Consider the following 16,034-nt stretch of genomic DNA (forward strand, 5'->3'; position numbering starts at 1 on the left):
CGTGTTCTCTCGTAATCAGTTCAATCTGAAACGTTTGTGAAAATTGTATTAATTATTATCTGCTCTTACTTATATCTCTTTAAAAAAATTACTGTATCTGAAGCATTTCTTCAATTTTTTGTAATGCATGGTTGAATACCCGTTTAACATAAATATCATTTTGTAAGTACCTAACCAAAAAGAAACTAATTTATGGTATCATTAACTATTTTCGACTAGGAACTATGGAATTTGTATTACCATGTATAATTAGACTTTTTTTGTTCCCATCCTAAAAAAATCCTGTTGTATTCATGTATTTTTGTATCTTTATTATGTATTGATATTTTTTTATGTACATTACATCCCGTAAATACTTCAATAATAAATAAGCATTAACATCTTATATAAAAAAATCTTATGCAACAAATAAATGTTCAGAATGCATCCAAATTTGAATATTTTCTGAACATCCCATTCTTTCATCTTTCATTTTGTTTCAATTATAACAAAATACGTTACTTAATATAAATCATATAGTGATAAATATTTTAAAATGAAGCTTTGCCTTGAAATAAAATGAAAATATCCCTGTTCAAAGGAAATATTTTTGTTCCAAATTAACAAATCAACATGTACAGCTTTTTTATAAGTATAGAAATATTGAATAGTTTCAACATTAATTGAATAAATTTATACTTGAAAATATAAAAAAGAAAATATTGAGACTTTAAAGCTCTTGCTTCATATATCGTGTAAATGTGCACTATAAAGAGCATGTTGATATTATTAAAGATACAAGTACTGTATTAAGTAACTGGTCAGGTATCAATAATACATCAATTATATACAAGTATACACCAAATGTGCACTTACAGTTATGAACAGATAGTAGAGTCTATAAACAACTTGGATGCAGTTGTACTTCCATGCCTAGTTAATTTAAAAAATAGCAATTTAGACCTTTTCCAACTTTATACAGAATATATAGCTTAGAACGCTGTAAAGAGTTATATATACAAATCATTATGAGCTGAATGCTGACTGAGAGGAAGTTGAGGGCAGGAAAAGGTTTTGTGTTAGGTTGGATGCTGGTTTACCTGGGGGTCGGGTGATAACAGGGGAAGGATTGCAAGTTTCCAAACCATAGCGCGACATGAGCGCTAATAATGCACTGCGAACTCCAGCTGTAGCAACTTGTGACCACCTTCCAGAACTCATTGCATCATCACCAGCATAAACTGCATGTGCATCAAAATTTCCTGACTGAGTTGCATTTGTATCTATGAAAGTGATATTTGAAATAATATCATGTCATAAATATAAAATGAAAAAAAGAAAGGCATCAAGCTTACCTAATGATGATGGATTTAATCCAGGAGCATGAGAGTCTGTTAATCCACTTGGTCTTGAATTTGCAGCAAGCCGGAGTTCAGCATGTAATTCCCCTAACAACTGTACTACCTTTGGATCACTCTGTAATTTAATTAATTATTTATATTTTTAAGCTATAACAATAAAATAATACTGAAGTATTTAGCAGATAAAAGTCAAGAAACTATATGAAATATTCTTATATTGTTTACCTCATTTTCTGATCGAAGTGACATGAGATCTTCAACACGAATTGGTTTTCCCTGATTTAAGGTATTTGTGAGAATACTTAATCTTCGAGCAAGACTATCTTCTGTGCATAATTCTGTTATGTGAGAGGTATTTTCTCCCTTTGGCCGTGGTGTGACAGATGGAGGACTAGTATAATAATATGATGGTGATGAAACCATATAAGGTCTACTAGCATCTCCCTTGGACCGTGGTGTAACAGGCGGAGGACTATTGTAATAATATGATGGTGATGAGACCATGTAAGGCCTACTTTGATTAAACAAATTATCTCCCGCATAATGAGATTCTGGACCAAGACGATTTGGATGAGAATTGTAACCTGCTTCCATTTTTAAACGTTTGGAAGATCTGAAATCAAGTAAAAAATTTATTTTAAAACTATTAAAATCTTATAAAATCATGTATTTAAATAAACATAACTGTTCATTGAAATGTTATATTTCAAAAATGTATTAAATTTAAGACATAATTTTATATAAAATGTAACTAGTACATATATTTCATGATACATATACACATCTGATGACAAATGTTACATGTGTTATGATGAAAATTTGTAGACTGATTCGAGCTGATACAATAACTTTTTTAATGATTTATGCTGTGTTAAAATGAAATGAATGCTTTTTGAAAGTAATAGTATATTAATAATATTAGTATATTTGTGATGGTAAGAATAATACCAACAAAATGAAAAGCTTTAAATCCAATTTCATATTGATATCATGAACACAAGTGGTAACATTTATTACAACTATAACACTTATCTGATAATCCATAAAAATCATGCAGAGATAATGATTTGTAAACGTGCACGTTGAAGAAGCATGGCTAAGAAATCAATATTTTATATGGATATACATGCAATTTAATAGTCATAACATATCAACTTTTATTTATATTCTGAAAAGTTTATTTTTCACAACTTATGGTATACTTATTATTTATACCTTTATATCTGAATATGATGAAACAATTTTGTAAGAAATTATAAATATTAAGGTCATAATGTAATTGTTGAATTCATTCTATCATCAATCTTTCTGCACAAAACGGTCAAGCTTTTTATTTTAATTATAAAGCCCAAGCAGATGAATTTGTTATATGATACACAAAACCAAATCTGATATGAATTATTAAACTGGACACCCTGGGTATAAACATATATAAATTTGAACATTTATTACCTATGTATATTCTTATAAGTGTTATAAAATTTGCCCTTTATCATTCAGCCACAATAACATTACTTCCTGAAACATAATTTTTTCTTTTATTAGATATTTTGCCAATTTGTATTTGTTTACAATTATTGTTATGTTATATTAAAAGTGCCATGTTACTTTCTATAAATTCCACGATTTAATCTATCAATAGTCTGCAGTATAAATGTAATTATAGCATTTAACATATAGTATTATTATATGTATCATAAATAATATGTACATAACCAAATGAATACTGTATATAGAAATTATACAAGCTCAGTGGTTATGTATCAAATACTTCTCTTTATAACAAATAATGTACAATATATTTATATTTATTTTTATTAATTACAAATTAGTAATTATACAAATAATAATATTGACAAATTGTTAAAAACTCAAATTTAATATGACTTTGATTACATAAATGAGAAAAATATGTTACAAATATTTTAATCCGTGCTATGTAAAAAAGTTAATATTATAAAAGTCTAATATAGTGAAATACTATTATAACTCCTTGACTATATTGCATTTGATATATATATATATATATATATACCTTTTAATATGAATATTTCATATCTGTGACTATCTTTTGATTATATTAATCTTTAATTAAGATAGCAAAGATAGAAAACATGTTTCATTAATGACTGATGTGAAAAGATTATTATAACTTTTATTAATGGACTTCATTCTTATTTTAAAGCTATTGTGAAGATTCATCAAAACCTTTAGTACTTACAAGTTTCAAATTACAAAGTTTGTACAAGATCATATTCTTTTTTTAATTAATGAAGATTTAACAATTTGTAACATAAATATTAAGTCCTTCCATATATTTGTACATACTTTGAAAATGATTTTTTAAAACAGAACACAGAATGATCAAAGTTATGTAACTCATGTGATAATATTTATTTAAAAATGAACTACATAAACCTTTTAATCATCCTGTTAGCAAACAATGTTCAGTATTTACACAGACAGTTCAAACCATTTGTTCTCTTTTAATGTATATGCAATAACTATTATCTATATATTAACATGTTACTTATTTTTGTACAATCTACATTAAAATAACAAACGTGTTAAACATTTGTTTGAACTTATCGTGGAATAAGTAGAAAAATAACATGTACTTTCACTTATTTTGAAAGAGTACATCATTGTGTACACTGGCATTATCATTCATTCCCAAGGTCCCAGTGTTTTTTTATCAAATACAATTCTTTTGAAGGATCATGATTTACTTAGTTCATAAATTAAAATATAGAAACATTGAGAGGTACTAAACAAATTAAATGATAAAATATTTTAATAACATTGGAAAATCATTGTCCATAGAAATATTAGGCAAATCGCCCATGGACATTCAGTAAATATTTTATATTACAATAATTCAATATTATTTTACATTGTGATAATAATACATTAAGATTATCTGAATTCCAAATTTCATTATAAGAATGGCATTGATATAGAACACGTGCAGCTATATAAAATTATTTAACAAATATCAAAAATTGCCATTCGTATATTGAAACTTATAACTATCTACAATACAGAAGAACAAACTATAACACCGTTGCGAAAATACGATCAATTAAAATATACCTAAGCTATAAATGTGAATGTTTGAATAAACCGAATTAACGTAAATAAAATAAAATGTTGATAGGGATGGTCGTAATATAAATATTTTGCATTTTGCATTTTGCATGTTTACATTCACATTTCAATCTTGACTTGTATTCTGCGTCTTCAATCTTCCAAACAGCTTCTTCTGAACATCCACGTTACCTATTTACACTTCAGAGCTTTAAATATATATCATCTATTTGCTCGCATCGTGTCCTCATTCATTTTATACATATATCCTTTCATACGCTTGTAAATATTTCAATTTAATATAAAAATTAACATGAGAAATTTCATTGATTTTGATCTCTTTTTATTTACAATCACATCATTCTCTACTACTATATTTTTTTTGCATCTTTTTTACGATTTATTATTTAAAGGCGAATATTTCATAGATATATATATATATGTTTATATCATTGATACAATCATGTATATTAAGGATTATATGCATATACATGCAAATCATGTAAATGCATACATGTACTTCAATGACAACTTATACACAGAAGTGCATCCATTTTACATACACAAATGTGTCATAACATATGTATATGTATATTCATGCACTCATAGATTAGCAAATATGTACATATTTATCTGCGTATTGGTCATAATATTATTATATGTAAAAAATATTCGGTAATTTTTCCGAGCTCACGTGATTACTTTCTAAGGCAATCAATCAAACTGAATCACAAATGGATTTCAGTAGAGGATAATACGATTTTCCTTTTACCATAAAAATATCTATATCCTTTAAACCAAATAACATTCTAATATTATTTTAAAGCAAAATAGCAGTAAGATATTGTGATGATTAGTATGTAAATATTATAAGTTTTTTTTTCGGTTGTCGATTCATAATATGTATATATTACTACTATTATTTAAAGATATAGCCGTGTAGCTTAAATATTATAACATATTCTGTCATGACAAAAGTATCGCTGTAAATTTTCTATGTTCTTTGATACATGCGTTTAAAATATTTCGTATATTTAAAAGTAAAATATTAGGACATTTTTTCTGTGGTAAACCAACCCATGAAAAGAGAACGATGTTGTACATTTTCGTGTCTCTATATTCCACTGTTCTGCACTATAGCCATCGTCGTGTTTGAACGACTGTGAATCAAACTAAAATTAACTTATTTTATCCATTATTGAAAGTCACATGCAGACGGACGATGAAAATAAGATACTACAACAGTTATGTTTTCATTCTTTAAATAAATATCTCTAATAACGCATTTTGCTAAGAAAATAAATGCCAAGCACAACTGCAGTACACAGCCATCTACGTGTGTAAGCAATTAGTATCTGGTCAGTACTGGATCGCGTCTCAGTTTGTGCGAATATGTCTCTCTACGACTACTCACCCCCCGACATCCGATAGATCTTCAATAGCCTTATGAGGACCTCCTTTATTTGGAAGAGGAAGAAGAGGTATCTTTCCAGCAGAGCTTTCTTGCTGTTCGCGCAACTGACGTCTTCGTTTTTTGCTCCACAGCTCGTGACAATCTTGCCAAGTAGGAAGTTGAGGTGCCGGCATCCTAATTTTTTATGTGATACAAACAGATTTTATGAACAAATAACGATTAAAATCGTTCGAGAAAATTATGAAGTAAAATAAATCCTATAGGGTTAACAATCTAATTGAATACATTCTAACGTAAATGCTAATATTATTTTAAATTAATAACTTAAATATTAATTGCTTTACAAACATATACTGAAATACGAAAAAGAACATACTGCTCTGGTTGAACATTTTTCAGCCAAGAACTTTTCAATGCATCAGCAGCCGTTATTCGCTTTTCAGGATCTAATTCCAACATTTTGTCTAACAGATCCAAAGCGGGAGCTGGCATGAATGAAAAATCTTCTCGTAAACGTCTTCTATGTGATTTTTTTGGTTTCAACGTATGCCACAATGGTAGTTTTATCACAGAAGGCCAAACGGCAGGAGTCGGCGTACCACAGACTCTAGAAATCATCTCCAACTGCATCATTTCTACGTTCGCCTGTTAAAATTTATAACATAATTACATATATTATAATTGTTATCCTTTAATTATATCATTAAATCAACACTATTTTGTACCTGAAATAGTGGTTTCTTAGAAAATAATTCTCCTAAAATACAACCACAACTCCACACATCTATCGCAGGACCATAACGTTCTTCACCCAATAATAATTCAGGTGGCCTATACCACAAAGTTATTACTTTGTTTGTATAAGGACGCTGCCTATCTTCAGCGTTGTAAAGTCTTGCAAGTCCAAAATCAGCTAACTTGACTTCTCCTCTACGGAAATTATCCATATAATTAGACTGCATGAACTGAAATGATCTTTCTTTCTTGCAGTAATATATTTTACATACTTGTTATTCATTAGTATATTAGAACATTTAATGTCCCTGTGTAAAAAGTTTTTACTGTGGCAGTAATTCAGTCCGTCTAACAGTTGTTTCATAATGCTTGCATTATTCATTTCATTGAAATCAACCATTCCGGATTCCAAAAGACCCATCAAATCATGATCCATGTATTCAAATACAAGATAAAACGAACCTTTGTCCTGTAAAAAAGTAGTATGTAATATAATTCTCGTTTAATGATTTATTTTTACCTGCAGTATTATGGATTTTAATACGATACCTTTCTGAAGTCTAAAGCATCCTGTTTGTCAGTGACAATTTCTCTCAAATTGACAATATTCTTATGATTAAGCTGACGCAAAATTTTAATTTCGCGTACCGCTGTGATAGGAAATCCTTCTTTTTCGTTTTCTAAACGAACTTTTTTCAGTGCGACCAGTACACCAGCTCGTTTATCCTGAGCTTTATAAACTTGACCATAAGTACCCTCCCCAATTTGAGCTATGACTTCAAACACGTCAACACAACGTTCTCCCCAGTCTTTACCACCTGAAGCTGACATAGGAGTATGACAGTTTCTAGAACCCCTACGCTTCAATATTTTTGGTCTTTTCAGTTTTGGTTTCGGTGGAACACGTTCAACTTTCAACCGTGGCGGTGTTGCATTAGGATCATCTTCTCCGCTTAAGTCCTCTGAACCAGGAACAACTAAATGTCAGAAATAAAATAAACTTAAAATCATGATAAAACTACACAGATTGAACTAAAATAATACTAAGATCAAGTTACCTGGTGGCATTGGTAAATCCTTAATACTTTTCTTCTGAGGTGGTTTTGTAGTGGAAGCAGGGAATTTCAACTGCGCTTTGCTAGGCGGGCTTGGAGATCGACTTGGTGGTGAGTCTATACTCTCTAAATCATTTTGATTAATCCCAGGCGGTAATGGCAATCTTGATAAACTTTTAGTTTTAAATGCCACGATAGGAGGTTTAGGAGGATCTACAGACTTTAGAGGAACTAAATTATTAGGAGGGTTGAACTTAGACATAGCTGTATTCGGCGCTGGGACTGGTATAGGTATAGGTGGTGGTGGTACAGATAAATTGGGGAGAACAGGTACTGGTACAGGAATAGGCACTGGCATAGATACGTGTGGTAAACCCGACGTGTTCGCAGGTTCGGACAGCGGTAATGGCGGTGCTTGTACATTTGTAACAGCTGGAAAATTTGGACTGCTTGTTACAGTCACCGAACAACTAGATGTAAGTGCTATAGATGAAGTATATGTAGCTAAAGTATGTTGATTAGCTCCAGGCATCAAATTTGGTGCATTAACGGATTGTACTATCGGCAACGGAGGCGTTTTTCCTGCGATTCCATTATCATCCGACATTGGAACTGGAATATCCACAAGATCAACAGACTTCACACTGTCGTTTGTCGGCTTCAATTGCTCTTTGTGATTTACATATTTGTCTTTATTGTCAGAAACTTTATTTTCGGAAGATGCACTACCGCCATCCTTCTCATCGGTGCCTTCTATAATTTGAACTTCATCCTGATTAACAGCTTTTTCTTTAGCTGCTTGTAACTTTTTATACGCTAATTCTCTCATATTTCTATCTTTGACCAACTCGGCGAATAAACTGGTTTCACTAATTTTTGCCTGTACTCGAAGATTTCTTGCCGTGATACTTGATGGACTCCTTGCTCTGGGTCTGTGAGGTGATGGAGAAGGTATCCTCGAAGGTCGAGGGCTCTTTGATTTGTGTTTTCGTAATGATTTATGAGATTTACTAGGAGAACGGGATTTCTTTGGAGTACGACTTCGTCTTCGTGAACGCGATCTTGAACGAGATTGTATTTTTCGCCACCTTCCAGGACTTCGAGATCGCGATCGAGAAAGAGGTAAATGCAATCTGAAAAACAACATGTTTAATTTACGAAAGAAAAATGAATGATTGTAATTCAAAAATATAATACCTGCTTCCAGTGGGACTTCTCGTTGACCTCGATTTTCTTTTATCCCTTCTGTCTTTTTCGTGATGACGATGTCGTCGTTCTGATTCTTCCCGCCTTCTACGTTTGCTCGAAGATGGCGAACTAACAGGCTCTCTGCGTCGATGACTTACAGGACTTGGACTAAATTCCCGTCGCCTTGTAGGACTAGGACTATGCCTAAGCCTATGCACCATTGGACTTGGACTAAAATCTCTTCTTCTCGTTGGGCTATGGTCCCTTCTTCTTGCTGGTGGACTTGGACTATGAGGTCTCCTCCGACTTGAACTAATGGTGGGGCCTGGACTAACGCTATTACGACGAGTATGAATACTAGGACTATGTTTTTGTCTTTCAGGAGTATGTTTCATTGTTGATAAACTTGCTTTATTGCTTTCTGGCGTTGTAGTTCTTGGTGGCATTAAAGGGGTATGTGGTGATTCTGTTGGCCTTGGAGGAAGTGGGGGAGGAGTTACATTTCGGGGTTGCCTTGTTATTTCAAGTTCTACGTCACTCAAGCATCTTTGTTCTTGAGGCGTTGCAGGCGATATTGGCGAGGTACTATCTTTTAATGGCAAAGGTGGAGACTCTGACCAGTTTCCAACTGGTTTTTCATGATCTGGACTGATGATAATTTCATCCGCGATACGATGTGGGCTCAAACTATGAGAATGTCTTTTGGACTTCCGTTTCTTCTTCTTTCCCGAACTTGAAGAAGGACTAAGACTTCTCTTCTTCTTCTTTTCCCGTTTGTGTTTTTTCTCTTTTCTTCTCGCATATCGTCTAGACTCTTCTTCGTAGTCAGGTGTTCCACCATGAAGTGTTGAAGGCTGCTGTTCATTTGGTGAATAATGTCTATTAGAATGCCTATGCTGAACAGGTGGAGATGGTGAAAGACTAATAGGAGATGCTCCAAGGGCATGTACTGGACTTCCACCATAATAACGTCTCTGCAAAACTGGTTCAGGTACTTCTCCATCTGTATAGCTATTACCCCTACTATCTTCTGACTGAATTTCTCCTGCTTCTGGTTCAGATAAATCTTCGCTACTCACATCTGAGTATTCAACCAAAGGTTTAACAATGGAAGAAGCTACAGTTGGAACATTTTCTATAGATTTATCTCTAGACCTCTTCTTTTTCTTTTTTCCAGAACTTTTACTTTTTCCATGCCTTCTGTGCTTCTTATCAAGTGCTTCAAAACTGTGACGATTTATATCACTGCTGGTACTACCTCTTCTACGGGAACGAAATCTTCCATTACGTTCAGCTCGTTCAATATCACGGCTGCTAGGCATGTCACCTACTGTAATGCATAAATATAAACAAGAATATGATGAGTATTTTGCTTTTGTTTTGATAATATATTAATTTCTCATAAAAACATTTATCGTGTGATTTATATAAAAACTCCTACATCTTTCTGAATATTTTCACTGTAAATACATATATAGGTACATGTTTAAATAGAACAGAATATTATGTTTTTTGCATAAAATCTTATTTACAAGTACAATGATTCAATTGACAGTGAAATAAATGTATTAATTAAAAGTATGTAAATATTTATGTGTACTTGATAAATCAAATGTAAGAATAGAAATGAATGAAGTATTACAATTTAACATATAACAGAATTTAAAATACTATATATTACCAGCTATTTGTAGTGCTTACCTTAGTGTAATTCAGAGTAAAAAATTTTAAAAAATATTACTACTTCTATTTTCCTCTATACTTGAATACCGATCGTCATGGATATAGCGCACATATATAATACGCGCATGTAAGAAGACACACGGACATGCACATGCATAGATTAGTCGACGTAACAGTATATTCGACACAACACAATTCTTTAACAAGTGTAATGATACAGTGATTTTTAACGAACTGTCACGATTTCCAGACAAAAATACAAAATTTATCAAATATATATCTATGATTCGTCGATTCAAAGAACATCGTGTAGAAAATAATTTTTCATTGAACCTAGCACAGCCGCCATTGTTAACGATTGGGTAGAAAGGGAGTTGCCCAGTTTTCGTAAAACAGAGTTAGTTCTTATTTTTAAAACCATTATAAGATCATGACAAATATTAATACTCACGTGCAATATGGATCTTGTGATATCACACTGAATGTTGGCTTTCTTTGCATCGAGCTGATCCAACGTAGCGATGAGTGTAATGGTTACGTTCGTTGCTCAGTAAACAATTTCAGCACATATTTCGTAGGCCACGAGTAAAATTTAATAAAAATTAATAGCTATTGTAACGGTTGAATGTTCAGGCAATCATATTTTTATAATTTTACAAGCCGATGCATCATATCTCATGAATTTTCTTTGGATTGTATTTGGCTTTCTCATAAAGGTAGCTGAAGTAAGTAGAAGCCATTAACCATTAGCACGTCATTATTGTCTGATGTAACAAGCGGCAAGTGCTGCGCTCTACCGTCTAACAGTAAAATATTGGAAATTGCGGAATAATCTTGAATATTATTATACTTGATGCAATTGGTCAATTTAAATTTACATGTATGCCCATGTATAAATATAAATACATATATCTACAGTTGAATATTTATTGCAAAATATAAGAATGCAAATAAAATATATCATATTACTACTATCTCCATTTACTTACATTTGGGATGTCACACACTACAATTAAAATATAGAAAAAGTTTTCGCGTTTTTCTTTAACATATATACTTTTATATTTTCAAATAATAATTGTTTGCAATTATTTCAAAATTATTTGTAACCATAAAATATGCAACAATTAGTTGGCATAAATGGTTTTTTGATTAAAGGTGGTTGGTGTTCCAATACCATAAAATTTTAAAAAAGGCTAAGGTATTGAATTATATCATATCAAATATGTAAATTGGAACTCTTTTAATCTTTTTCAAATTCTCAATTTGTAAATTTGGAAGCTTATGGATTTGAAAATGCACCAGTTAAAAACGAACAAGTAATAGGATCTCTTTCTTCAAAACTGTATCCTCATAGACTTAGCGGTTTGTTGATCTATAATATATTTTGTCTGTGATATTAATAAACGCGATAAAACCTATATTCGAACGCAACTATTATTTTTGCTGTTATTATTGGAATAGCAAAATAAATTATGGGAGAACGTTATAACATTCATAGTCAACTAGAACATTTGCAATCAAAATATATAGGCACTGGCCACGCTGACACAACCAAGTTCGAATGGCTTGTGAATCAGCATCGTGACTCTTGCAGTTCTTACATGGGACATTATGATCTATTGAATTTCTTCGCAATCGCAGAAAACGAAGCAAAAGCACGTGTTCGATTTAATCTTATGGAGAAAATGTTACAACCTTGTGGTCCGCCTCCAGAGAAACCAGAGGATTAAGCTTTGATGGGATGTGTTGTGTGCTGTGAAATTTATTAAATTTAAATCAACTTGCTATTTTTATGTTATATAGATAGAAACTTAATTACATTTTTACATATGCAAGAAACAGAATAATTAAATTAATAAAAATTGATAACAACCTTCATATGAATGAATTGAATTGTTTTTTAACAACATAAAGTTTAACAAATTAAAATATGATTGTGATACAATAATATTGTATACATATTTTAAATCAATATTTATAAAGAAAAAGTGAAATATATAAATTTAATATTTTACAACCAAAATGCCAGTTCAGTGTTCAATAAATTGTGGAAAAGCTGCTATTCTGAAAGTAAATAAAATGAGTAATTCCTTATGATCATTAATATTTGTATTACAGAAATATATGAAAAACATCTGACATGTTCATTTACAGAGACCCAAGACTGGACATGCCTTGTGTAAAGAATGTTTTTTCTTAGCTTTTGAAAATGAAATTCATAACACTATAGTAGAAGGCAAATTGTTTAAAGTTGGTGATAAAGTTGCTATTGGAGCATCAGGTGGAAAAGATTCTACAGTACTTGCATATGTGTTAAAAACTTTGAATGAACGTCACAAATATGGCATCGAATTGTTTCTTTTGTCAATTGATGAAGGAATCACTGGTACTATAATCAAAAGTTATAATGCATGTAATTTATGTGAATTCTTTTATAAAACATCTATATTATTTTAGGGTACAGGGATGATAGCTTAAAAACTGTTCAGCAAAATAAAGAAGATTATGGTTTACCATTGAAAATATTATCTTATAAAGAATTGTATGGATGGACAATGGATGAAATTGTAGCAGAAGTATGAATTTATCTAACACTTTTATATCAGAAGTATATATATTTATTATTTAGTAATTGTTTAATCTTAGATTGGAAGAAAAAATAATTGTACATTCTGTGGAGTATTTCGAAGACAAGCATTAGACAGGGGAGCTGCAATGTTGAATGTAGATTGTATTGCAACAGGTCATAATGCAGATGACATAGCAGAAACAGTTATAATGAATATCTTACGTGGTGACATTTCAAGGTTACAAAGATGTACTTCAATCATCACTGTAAGATTTTTTAAACATTTCCCTTTGAGCACAAAAGAAGAAACTTGTATTTCACATGCATATATTAATAGTAAATCTTGTAATTATAATGCAGGCAGGAGCAGATTGCATAAAACGTTGCAAGCCACTCAAATATGCTTATGAAAAAGAGATAGTAATGTATGCATACTTTAAACATTTAGTATATTTTTCAACAGAATGTGTATTTGCACCAAATGCATACAGAGGACATGCAAGAACATTTCTTAAAGATTTAGAAAAAATTAGACCATCATCTATATTGGACATAATTCATTCTGGTAATAAAAGTTATAATATTCTTGATTAAATTTTATTAACATTTGTTTAACATGTAATCAATGTATGTCTTTACAGGAGAAACAATGCAAGTTAAAGATACTATTAAAATGCCTGAACGGCGAACTTGTTCACGTTGTGGATTTGTTTCAAGCCAGGAAATATGTAAAGCTTGTATCATGTTAGAAGGTTTAAACAGAGGACTACCAAAACTTGGTATTGGGAAATCGACGAAAGTGAAACGAATAATGGATTCAAATGTAAATAAAGATAAGGAAAACAGTGAAGTTAAAAGCAATGATAAAGATAAATTAAAAAATATAGAATTTTGATATTTTTCGTATTTAAATATATTAATGTAGGTTTAATATGTATTATTAAATTTAAATATAATATACTATGATAATCTAATAATTAATCAAATAACTTCATGTACTTTGAATAACTGTTTTATTATTCAAAAGTAAAATTTTATAATCTCAAATTACAGTATTTTTTCAGTTTTTATTCATGCCGCATTTATTCATTTTTGGTTCTATAAAACATGTTGCATTGTTAACAAATAAATTTTTTTAAATTATTTTATTATTTTTGAGGTGTTAGATAATATATGCCGCAGCTTTCTGTGTAATTGGTACTCTACAAACAGGGCAATCATTAACAATATCATCAGAACAATCTTCGCATAAGCAAACATGTCCACATGGAAGAAGAATAATTTCACGTGGATTTGTGCGACAAACAACGCATAACTGATCCTCTCGAAGATCCGTATCTCTTACTCTTTGCCGTCTTTCTTTCCGAGATGCAGCAAGAGACTGTCTTAGTTCTTCTGCTATTCTTTGTTCTGATCTATCTTTCCAATAGCGTCGAAATACTATACCACCAATTAGCAATCCAATTGCACCAAACATTAAACACAATAATCTATAACAAAAATTGATTTGGAAAACCTTGTTATATATTATACTAAACATATAACTCACCTATATGTCCTTTTACGATCGTCTAATTTGCGAAGCAAAGAAGTGATGGACATGCTTGTTAAGTAAAATGGTGTGCCATTCAAAGGAGGTTGTAACACAAGCGTTTTAGATTTTCCTCTAGTTAATTCACCTATACCTGTCATAACTGCACCTTCCCTGAGTAACTCTTCAGTAGATTGCAAACCACGTTGGCGTACCCCTAACAAATCATAATTTTCCGTAGATATATATAAGTAGCATATTGATAGGAAGATATGGAATAATTATTCTACACCTGTAAAAAAACCCCATAAGTGGTCTGCAAATGATGGTACTGTTGGTTCAAAGGTATCAGACACCACATCCATATCTAAAATATCTGCTAACAATGGTTCTATTACTTCTACAGCATGAGTGCCTCGTTGTAAAACAAATGGTACAGTATTATATACTTTATGAACAGTTCTCTCCTGGTCTGACCTAAGTATCAATAAATGATAATACTACTTATGCTTTTACTGGGTCTATAATTAAAAGAAATGTAATTTTACCAAAAACCAGCGGTTGTTCTAGCCACAACATGTTCTTTAATTTTAAGTTTCTGTACAACTCCTGTCAATTTTTTATTATTAATGCTACTTAATGGTTTTCCTAAAGGTTTCACAATACCCCTAATGGCTATATAGCCTATTTTATTATTAGGGCTTTTTTCGATAAGCTCTCCCAATTGTGGACCAACTTCGTGAAATTCGGCTTCCTGCGGAAAGACTGAACGTTTTGAAGTATTTTTAAACATTAAATTCATTGTTATAAACAATGATTAAGTTCATCATGCAAAATTGCACAGGTGTTAAGGTTAGGTATGAAATAAATGTACCGATATGCAATAAAAAACGTTTATTTACCTGTACTGCAGTAATTGCATTTTTACAATAAAAATATTGCTTCAAACAAACACCAAAAATGATAGTGTCAATACCTAAGGCAATTATTTCACCTAAATATTCCATGACTAGGTTATAATTTTAAATTTAATGTGAAATTGCTGTCCATTGTTAATATTTATATTGATTGTTACGTAATCCGTTTAATTTCATTTTGATAGAATATTTGAAAACTTCATACATAGAATTTTCATAAATAATAAAAAATTAAATTGCACATGTATCTGATGACCAATGTAAGACAGGACAAATTGTAATTGCCTATATATACATTTCATTTTTTTAAGTTGGTGAACCTGAAATCGCATTTGTTCTTCCGCCATAATTAAAATTGTGTTTTGGCATTTGCACATCGTAACTGTCGTTTACAAATTTGTTCTTATTGTTTTTTCAAGTGTTACTCAACATATTGTCATATTAAGAAGCTACGAGAAGCATTTGACTAAATCAAGTGAGTTTCTTTTGAATTTTTAAATAAATAACACATA

At 31.1% G+C, this 16,034-nt stretch overlaps 4 protein-coding genes across 9 annotated transcripts; 2 read left to right on the forward strand and 2 right to left on the reverse strand.

The window, feature by feature from the left end:
- Positions 1-285: 285 nt before the first annotated feature.
- On the reverse strand, positions 286-11,280 carry Cdk12 (Cyclin-dependent kinase 12). Of its 6 annotated transcripts, none has more exons than XM_003703975.3 (12): positions 10,954-11,280; positions 8,829-10,149; positions 7,635-8,764; positions 7,126-7,553; positions 6,849-7,045; positions 6,567-6,771; positions 6,218-6,486; positions 5,842-6,015; positions 1,566-1,953; positions 1,335-1,455; positions 1,080-1,262; positions 286-912 (listed from the first exon to the last, which is right to left on the reverse strand). In XM_003703975.3, exons 2-12 carry the CDS (start codon positions 10,139-10,141, stop codon positions 878-880), a joined length of 4,443 nt encoding a protein of 1,480 aa, XP_003704023.2. In that variant the 5' UTR covers positions 10,142-10,149; positions 10,954-11,280; the 3' UTR covers positions 286-877. The 6 variants fall into 6 exon arrangements, 5 of the variants coding, with proteins under 5 accessions (XP_003704023.2, XP_012142190.2, XP_012142187.2 ...); XM_012286800.2 differs by having other exon boundaries at positions 286-979; XM_012286797.2 differs by having other exon boundaries at positions 286-1,262; positions 10,954-11,279.
- A 571-nt stretch (positions 11,281-11,851) lies between these two features.
- Positions 11,852-12,389, forward strand: Sf3b5 (splicing factor 3B subunit 5). Its single transcript, XM_003703976.3, has one exon. It carries the CDS (start codon positions 11,978-11,980, stop codon positions 12,233-12,235), a length of 258 nt encoding a protein of 85 aa, XP_003704024.1. The 5' UTR covers positions 11,852-11,977; the 3' UTR covers positions 12,236-12,389.
- A 43-nt stretch (positions 12,390-12,432) lies between these two features.
- On the forward strand, positions 12,433-14,037 carry Ctu1 (Cytosolic thiouridylase subunit 1). Its single transcript, XM_012286806.2, has 6 exons — positions 12,433-12,575; positions 12,660-12,891; positions 12,963-13,081; positions 13,152-13,340; positions 13,435-13,639; positions 13,716-14,037. Exons 1-6 carry the CDS (start codon positions 12,528-12,530, stop codon positions 13,967-13,969), a joined length of 1,047 nt encoding a protein of 348 aa, XP_012142196.1. The 5' UTR covers positions 12,433-12,527; the 3' UTR covers positions 13,970-14,037.
- Positions 14,038-14,070: 33 nt separating this feature from the next.
- Mul1 (mitochondrial E3 ubiquitin protein ligase 1) lies at positions 14,071-15,900 on the reverse strand. The gene is made up of 5 exons (XM_003703977.3): positions 15,508-15,900; positions 15,154-15,359; positions 14,898-15,082; positions 14,624-14,822; positions 14,071-14,564 (listed from the first exon to the last, which is right to left on the reverse strand). Exons 1-5 carry the CDS (start codon positions 15,610-15,612, stop codon positions 14,237-14,239), a joined length of 1,023 nt encoding a protein of 340 aa, XP_003704025.1. The 5' UTR covers positions 15,613-15,900; the 3' UTR covers positions 14,071-14,236.
- Between the last annotated feature and the right edge of the window lie 134 nt (positions 15,901-16,034).

This window comes from Megachile rotundata, chromosome 4, assembly GCF_050947335.1.
Source record: "Megachile rotundata isolate GNS110a chromosome 4, iyMegRotu1, whole genome shotgun sequence".
In the NCBI taxonomy this organism is placed as follows: Eukaryota; Metazoa; Arthropoda; class Insecta; order Hymenoptera; family Megachilidae; genus Megachile; species Megachile rotundata.